The sequence below is a fragment of the Pristiophorus japonicus genome, chromosome 2 (assembly GCF_044704955.1).
Source record: "Pristiophorus japonicus isolate sPriJap1 chromosome 2, sPriJap1.hap1, whole genome shotgun sequence".
Lineage (NCBI taxonomy): Eukaryota > Metazoa > Chordata > Chondrichthyes > Pristiophoridae > Pristiophorus > Pristiophorus japonicus.
This window is the reverse complement of record NC_091978.1, coordinates 210,991,816-211,000,726: the sequence shown is the minus strand read 5'-3', so window position 1 is coordinate 211,000,726 and position 8,911 is coordinate 210,991,816. Positions and strand designations below refer to the sequence as shown.

General features: G+C 49.2%; 1 protein-coding gene across 4 annotated transcripts in view; it reads right to left on the bottom strand.

The window, feature by feature from the left end:
• tapt1b (transmembrane anterior posterior transformation 1b) overlaps nt 1-8,911 on the bottom strand; it is a 253,864-nt gene that overhangs the window by 184,469 nt on the left and 60,484 nt on the right. Inside the window, exon 1 of one of the 4 annotated variants that reach the window (XM_070870871.1) lies at nt 2,666-2,828. The exons of the other annotated variants lie outside the window; for them this stretch is intronic. Within the exon in view, the coding sequence (XP_070726972.1) occupies nt 2,666-2,773 (108 nt within the window). The 5' untranslated portion in view covers nt 2,774-2,828. Of the gene's footprint in view, nt 1-2,665; nt 2,829-8,911 lie in introns of those variants that run through there. 4 annotated transcript variants of the gene reach the window in all.

Sequence of the window (8,911 nt, the reverse complement as noted above, 5' to 3'; positions counted from 1 at the left end):
GGAGAAAAGGAGGGGGGAGAAAAGGGGGGGGGAGAAAAGGGGGGGGGAGAAAAGGGGGGGAGAAAAGGGGGGGGAGAAAAGGGGGGGGAGAAAAGGGGGGGGAGAAAAGGGGGGGAGAAAAGGGGGGGAGAAAAGGGGGGGAGAAAAGGGGGGGAGAAGGGGGGGAGAAAAGGGGGGGGGGAGAAAAGGGGGGGGAAAGGGGGGGGGGGAAAGGGGGGGGGAGAAAAGGGGGGGGAGAAAAGGGGGGGAGAAAAGGGGGGGAGAAAAGGGGGGAGAGAAAAGGGGGGGGAAAGAAAAGGGGGGGGAAAGAAAAGGGGGGAAGAAGAAGGGGGGAAAGAAGAAGGGGGGGAAGAAGAAGGGGGGGAAGAAGAAGGGGGGGAAGAAGAAGGGGGGGGAAGAAGAAGGGGGGGGAAGAAGAAGGGGGGAAAGAAGAAGGGGGGAAAGAAGAAGGGGGGGGAAGAAGAATGGGATGGGAAGAAGAAGGGGGGAAGAAGAAGGGGGGAAGAAGAAGGGGGGAAGAAGAAGGGGGGGGAAGAAGAAGGGGGGGGAAGAAGAAGGGGGGGAAGAAGAATGGGAGGGGGAAGAAGAAGGGGGGGAAGAAGAAGGGGGGGAAGAAGAAGGGGGGAAGAAGAAGGGGAAGGGGGGGGAAGAAGAAGGGGAAGGGGGGAAGAAGAAGGGGAAGGGGGAAGAAGAAGGGGAAGGGGGGAAGAAGAAGGGGGGAAGAAGAAGGGGGGGAAGAAGAAGGGGGGGGAAGAAGAAGGGGGGGGAAGAAGAAGGGGGGGGAAGAAGAAGGGGAAGGGGGGAAGAAGGGAGGAAGAAGAAGGGGGGGAGGAAGCAGGGGGGGGAAGAAGAAGGGGAGGGAAGAAGAAGAAGGGGGGGAAGAAGAAGGGGGGAAGAAGAAGGGGGGGAAGAAGAAGGGGTAAGAAGAAGAATGGGGGGGAAGAAGAAAAGGGGGGGGGGAGAAGAAAAGGGGGGAAGAAGAAAAGGGGGGAAGAAGAAAAGGGGGGGGAAGAAGAAAAGGGGGGGGGAAGAAGAAAAGGGGGGGAAGAAGAAAAGGGGGGGGGGAAGAAGAAAAGGGGGTGGGGGGAAGAAGAAAAGGGGGGGGGAGAAAGGAGAAGGGGGAGGAGAAAGAAGAAGGGGGAGGGAGGCTGAATGGGCCGGGCCCGGCCGCGCCCAAGACTTCGGGCAGCGCCCGTCCCCAGCACCAGATTTACAGGTAGGTGGCATTGGGTCGGGTCGGGTCCAGGGTCCGGAGCGCGGTTCGGGTCGGTGGGAGGACGTGTCGGGTCGGGGGGAGGGGGGTGGAGGAGGGAGGTCGGGTTGGTTCGGGTAGGGAGGGAGCGCAGGTCGGGTCGGTTCGGTTCGGTTCGTGTCGGGGGCGAAGGGAGGGAGGTCAGGTTGGGTCGAGTCGGGTCCGGGTGGAGTGGGGGAAATCGGGAGCGCAGCTCGGGTCGGGGGGGGGGGGTGGTGGGAGGGAGGTCGGTTCGGGTCGGGGGCTTTGGGGGGGGGGGGTGGGGGGAGGGAGTGAAGGAGAGGGAGGTCAGGTCGGGTGGGAGTGCGGGTCAGGTCCAGTCCAGGGGGTCGGGTCCAGGGGCGGGGGGGGGGGGGGGGGAAGCGGAAATCGGGTCGGTGTCGGGGGCAGGGGGGCGGAGGGGGGAGTGGGAGTCGAGTCGAGTCGGGTCGGGAGGAAGCAGGAATTGAGCGTGGGAGGCAGCCTTATACACGCAGCCCCAGTGAGGCCATTCGACCAGGGCTAGGGGCTGCGTGCTTCGGGCCCCTCCCACACAGTTTTGGGCACCTGGAGCTACTGCACATGCGCGCCCACTGTAGCGCGCATGTGCAGAGGTCCCGGCACTGTTTTCAGCGCAGGGACCGAGCTCCGCCCCCTACAGCTCGTGCTGCGCCGCGCCCGACTCCAGAGGACCAGCAGGGAGCCGGAGAATCTGTAAGTTTTTTTTAGGCGCACTTTGTGGCGCGAAAAACGGGCGTCCAGGTCGGGGCTGCACCATTCTAGGCGCGGCCCGAAACTTGGGCCCTAAGGACCAATACCAAAGGAATCGTACCAGTCCTCGGCAGCGCCATGCTCTCTGTCACACACAAAGGGACAGTGAACCGACTTCCCCTGTGGATTGTCCCCAGAGACCTCCCAGCACTGCTGGGGAGAAGCTGACTGGCAAAACTAAACTGGAAATGGGATGATGTCCATGCCATGTCATTGGAGGAACGGACCTCCTGCTCAACAGTTATAAAGCGATTTGAACATCTCTTTCAGCCAGGTGTGGGCACTTTCAAAGGGGCCAAAGTCAAAATCTACATTACACAGGATTGCTAGACCGGTCCATCACAAGGCCAGAGCTGTACCCTATGTGATGAGGGAAAAGATTGAACACGAACTAGACAGGCTTCTGCGGGAAGGCATTATATCACCTGTGTAATTTAGCGACTGGGCAAGTCCCATCGTCCCAGTCATGAAGCCTGATGGATCCGTACGAATCTATGGGGACTACAAATCTACCATAAACAGAGTCTCCCGACAGGACCAGTACCCGCTGCCCAGAGCGGAGGACTTATTTGCCACATTGGCTGGAGGTAAACTTTTCTCAAAATTAGACCTCACATCTGCGTATATGACGCAAGAATTGACCGAGGAATCCAAGCTACTCACCACCATCAACACACGTCGAGGCCTTTTCATGTATGATCGATGCCCATTCGGCATCAGGTCGGCAGCTGACATATTCCAGCGCAACATGGAGAGTCTGCTCAAGTCCATCCCGGGGACGGTTGTATTTCAAGACGACATACTTATCACGGGCAGGGACACCGACTCCCATCTCTGTAATTTAAAGGAAGTACTAAAGCGGTTGGATCGGGTAGGCCTACGAGTCAAGAAATCTAAGTGCCTGTTTCTCGCACCCGAGGTTGAATTTTTGGGCAGAAGGATTGCCGCTGATGGAATCCGCCCAACAGAGTCCAAAACAGAAGCAATTCGCTTGGCACCCAGGCCCCGGAATGTCTCAGAACTGCGTGCCTTTCTCGGGCTACTCAATTACTTTGGGAACTTTATGCAGAACTTAAGCACGCTGCTGGAACCTTTCCACGTGCTACTCAGGAAGGGGTGCGATTGGTTTTGGGGGAACGCCCAGGAATTCGCCTTCAATAAGGCACGCAACCTTCTGTGTTCCAACAGTGTTTTGACTTTCTTTGACCCAGGTAAAAAGCTAGTTCTCACATGCGATGCGTCAGCGTATGGGGTCGGGTGCGTTTTGCAACATGTCAATAGTGTGGGCAAATTACAACCCATAGCTTATGCCTCCAGGTCACTTTCGCGGGCACGGAATGGTAGAGAAGGAGGCGCTCGCGTGCGTGTATGGTGTCAAAAAGATGCACCGATACCTTTTCGGGGCCAAGTTCGCATTAGAAACCGACCACAAGCCCCTCACGTCCCTCCTATCCGAGAGCAAGGCAATAAACGCCAACGCCTCGGCGCGAATTCAACGGTGGGCACTCATGCTGGCGTCCTACGACTACACAATAAGGCATAGACAACTGTGCCGACGCGCTCAGCAGGCTACCCCTGGCGAAGACGGAAGGGTCTGACGAACAGGACTGTGAGATAGTCATGGCAATCAATGCCTTTGAGTCCACAGGTTCGCCCATGACGGCTTGCCAAATCAGAGCCTGGACGGCCAGCGACCCCACGTTATCCTTAGTAAAAAGATGTGTCCTAACCGGTGACTAGGCAGAGGCTCGCGATGCCTGCCCCGAGTAATTAAAACCCTTTCACAGGCGCATGCATGAGCTATCACTACAAGCAAACTGCCTGATGTGGGGCAGCCGAGTAGTCATGCCTCTGCGAGGCAGAGAGGCATCTGTCCGGGAGCTCCACCGCGAGCACCCGGGGATCGTTCTCATGAAGGCCATAGCCCGATCCCACGTCTGGTGACCTGGTATTGACGCGGACTTGGAGCTCTGCGTCCGAAGGTGCACCATTTGTGCCCAACTCAGCAATGCCCCCAGGGAGGCTCCACTGAGCCCCTGGCCCTGGCCTACCAAACCGTAGTCGCAGGTGCACGTAGACTATGCGGGCCCATTCATGGGCAAAATGTTCCTCATCGTTGTAGATGCATTTTCAAAGTGGATCGAATGCACCATTTTAAACTCGAGCACAACCTCCACCAGTGTGGAGAGCCTCGCAACCATGTTTGCAATGCACGGAATCCCTGACACATTCGTCAGTGACAATGGTCCGTGCTTTACCAGCGCAGAATTCCAAGACTTTATAATTGACCACGGCATAAATCACGTCAAGACAGCACCGTTCAAGCCAGCCTCTAACGGCCAGGCGGAGAAAGCAGTGCAAATCATTAAACAAGGCATGCTTAAAATCCAAGGTCCCGCGCTGCAGGGTCGCCTGTCGCGACTGCTGCTGGCATACAAGATCTCGTCCACACTCACTGACTGGGATCCCCCCGCACAACTGTTGATGAAAAGGACTTTAAAAACAAGGCTCTCATTAATCCTCCCAGACATGCACGAAATCGTTGAGGCAAAGCACCGTAAGCTGACTGAATACCATGACAGAAATTCGAGGGGGAGATGGAATGAGATAGGGGACAAAGTGTTTGTACTAAACTATGGCAGGGGTTGCAAATGGCTTGCAGGGACAGTAACGGGCAAGGAAGGAAACAGGCTACTGGTAGTACAAATAGACAATGGCAAAACCTGCCGGAGGCATGTAGACCAAGTCAAAAGCAGATTTACCAACAACACTGCGGAACCAGAGGCAGACTACAATGTGGAACTCGCACCACACCTGGTGGACAGACAGATGGAACAACCTGAGGAAAGGGCAATCTCAACAGACAGCCCAGGCGAGTCAACAACAATCACACCAATCGAAACAGACAGCCCAGGCGAGATACCAGCAACCACACCCAAAGAAAAACAGACACCAAGGCAAACAACTGAACCACAACTCAGACACTCCACGCGAGAGCGTAGACCACCTGAGAGACTAAACCTATAAAGACAATAAGACCTTGGGGGAGGGTGATGCCATGTACCTTTCATTATTATATATAACTGTATCCTAACATGCTATACATGACTGTAATAAGATATGACCTGTAACCACCAGCATACCTTACCACCAGGGGTGCACTTGCAAGAGACAGGTATATAAGGACAGGTCTCAGGCAAGTGCAGCATTCCAGAGCTGTGAAATAAAGGTGCAGGTCCAGAGTGATCTTGACTTCACTACATGCCTCGTGTGAATCTGTATTGAGGGGACAGGACATTACAGTGTCAACGATGGAGGCACCATGCTAACTGGAATAGATTCAGAACAGATCTAGCAGTTCAAAACTGGGCATTCATGATGTGCTGTATTTGACTAAGCATGGCAGCAGAATTGTAACAATCTATAACCTCATCGTAATGGTCGAGTGAGGAATATGCTGCACTATCAAGCCAGGGGGCCAACTCTGGTTCAATGAGGGGCAGCAGCAAGTGTACCTAAAAATGAGTTCCCAACCTGGTGAAACTACAAAACATGACCACATGCATGCTGAACAGCAGAACAGCAAGCTATAAACAGAGCTAAGCAATCCCACAACCAACAGATTAGATCAAAACTCTGTAGTCCTGCCACATTCAATCGTGAATGATGGTGGGCAATTAAACAACTCCATGAACATCCAAATCCTCAATGATGGCAAAGCACAGCATGAGTGTATGTGCAACATGATCTATCTCAGTCTCCTCCTGAGTCCTCATTAATGTTCCCTTTAAACTGCGCAGTCGCGTAGCTGGCTCGTCAGCTTTTCAATGGGAAAAACCATGCATGCGCTGTATTTTGAATGGGATGAACACCCCAAAAAAAGTTTCTTCTTTTCAAACTGTAAGAGAAATTTGGCATTAGGAGCACCAGCGGGACAAGGTTAAAGTGCTGGTTCCTGCACCGACCTACAAGGAGGTAAAAGGCCTCTCTTCGGCCTTGCACATTCCAGTACCAAGGCTCCAGAAGTTATTAATTCAATATGTACCAGGACATTAGATAATATTCCGACAGGATACGATGAGAGAACCTAAACAGATACTGATAAGACCTTGCTAAGAGGCTCGAGGCAGACTCACAGGCACCAAGGAGAATCAGCAAATCCCAGTTAAGGTCTAAAAGTTGCCTTGAGATCTTGGCCTGTCAATCCAAAATATTATTAATAAGGTAATCCAATTAGAGATTGAGGGAGGTCGTACCGGGAGGGTGAAGGGATCTATGAAATGTATAAATTATGTACAATTTTGCTATTCAGAGAGCATCTCCACTCACGGGCAGCTGTGATGAGAGGTGTTCCCCGACGTTCGTAATTAAAGATCGTTATAGCTTGCCATCCGTCTCTGTCTGCTAACTTCGAGAATTGCTACACGGGTTGGGGCGAGCGTCAAACCTCTATATCAGGGGGCCCGCTCCTAGGAGGAGAAGCCTTCCCATTTCCCCCCGACATTTGGCACTGCGAGCAGGGTACAAGAACTTTCAGAACAGAACAATGATCCAGCTGTTTGGGTGAGTATGTTTAATTTACCACCTTCAAGTTAGAGCTGTGGCATTGTAAACCAGGAGGGAAGGACATCTGTACAAAGAACCATCTGTAGCAGGTCCCAGAGGAAGATCTAGGGATGGGAGAGGGGTTAAAGGTATACTCTAAGATGCGCGCGTGTAGGATGCGCAGCAGTGCGAGGGTACGATGCAAGGGAAGGCATATGGACGAGGCCTATTGACCCAAAGCGGTATGAGCGCACAGCGCAGGGACGAGACATACTGACCTGGAAGTGTGGCAGTACGGGTGTACGGTGCAAAAGGAAGACATATAGACGGCGTCCTGCATCCCAAACACGAATTAAAGGGAATGCCCAAGACCCCTACACCTTCCCCAAAGTAAGATGGGTAACCCGGCTAGTAAAAAGGCGAATAAAACCAAAATCAATCATGTATTAATCTATCATCATGTATTAATTAACTGTGTTGCGTAACTATGTAATGCCATAAAAAAAAAACTGATAATCACTATCTTAAGTGACATATGGATCCAAAAATAGAGCCGGCCAAACAATTAATAAGTTTTGTTGAATAAAAAGAGACTTTTGTGAATGTCTGTCTTTGAGTGAAAGTGCTTGTGTGATTTTTGACTGCGGAATATTTGAGGTGGGAATTAATGAATTTTTCACGTGTCTGAAAGCCTTTTTGAAAAAAAAGGTAAAGCTGTCTGTTTTAGCTCCACCCACTTTTTCAGACAAAGTGAAAGTTTTTTAACCCTTTGTAGTGTTGTCCTGTCTGTGGGAAGTTTTAAGAAAAGTGTGAACCTAGAATTGAATTACATTGTAAGTTAGAAACGCAGGTGTGGATTTATTCGGATGATAAGTTACAGAGCTAGGAAATGCACAAAGGATAGGTTTGTTGAGCAAAAGATAAAAAATGCGTGGTCCCGTTGGATTAAAAACATTTTTTTCGAAACGCTCACTTGTCAAAAGAAAACACGCAATCATAGATTACATTGGGTTGAAAGACATAAATTTATTCTAGGAATTAGATAAAGAACGGAAAAGGGAAGTTGTAAAATCTTTTAAAAAGAGGCCTGCGTGGGTCTCTCGAGGCTGTGGGCTGGGGAAGTACACCCCCATTTTTCTTTGTGTAAAATCTCGACATGAAAGCTTCGAGCTCAGTAAAAAGAGTTTTAAATTTGCAGCACAATATTTTGAGATATTTCAGGTGATTCATCTTGGGTTTGGAAGCCTTTTTAATAAAATTATACAATTGCTGCGTCACAAGCTGAAGCTTAAAAAGATTAGAGTTTTTGATGTTCAGCTTCTAAAACAGAAGTTGGGCACACAATTATAAACAAGTACTTTGCATTCTGTGATCGGTGAATCACTATAGCATTAAATGAGAAGTCCGATATTTGAAAAAAAACAGTATTACATTTGACATTTTGTAACCCAACAATCCTATGTTTTAAAATAAATAGAAATACTACAAAAGAGGAGCAGAGATTAGGATGGAAACTGTGAGGAGTTAATTTTGTTGTGAAAGTTTCAAGTACCACTGGTTAAGAGAAGGCACAGCAAAATTAAAATGTTACAACGGCAGGCTTTAGCTGTTTAGATCAAAAGACAATGTAATGGCCTTGAAACTGGAACATTTCAGATAACGGAAAGCAGTTTTTAAAGTCTACGTGCTACACTCTGTTCTAGTTATGGAAAAGACGGAAAAGATAAAGATGCAACCTTGAAAGAAAACAAATTGAACGAATTTGGAAAAAAAATGTTTTCGATTGTCTTATGATTTTAAATTAACAAATTTACGGAGACACAAGCCCTCTGTGTAAAATAAAAAACCTAATTTGAAGAAAGGAGATTTAAATGGAAAAAGATGTAACTTACTAAATACTAGTTGATATTGGCTGTGAAAAAGATATTGGTTCAATTAAAAAAAAATCTTTGGCGAGTATTTGAATTAGAAGTTTAGAAAAACTGGAGTTTAATCTAAAATGCTGTCTTTCCCGATGAAAAGATTTTTATTATGACGGCTTTACTATGACGGATTTTTATTATGACAGCTTTACTATGATTTTTATTATGACGGATTTCTGCTGTTTTAACTGATTTCTAATTTCTAAGCAAGTTTTGAAGGTACAAAGACTTGGAAAAAATTTCGGATGATTACGCGAAGTCACGTAATGACATCAGGCCTTCTTACAAACCTGTAAAGAAGTTAACTCTTTCCATTGACAGCTGTTTTATACTGGATATTATTAATTCGGATTTCTTAATAAAATACTCACCTGACAGACAGAGGAAATGGTGGTATAGTCAGAATAAAAATAAAACAGAACTAGCCTATGTAATAATACTC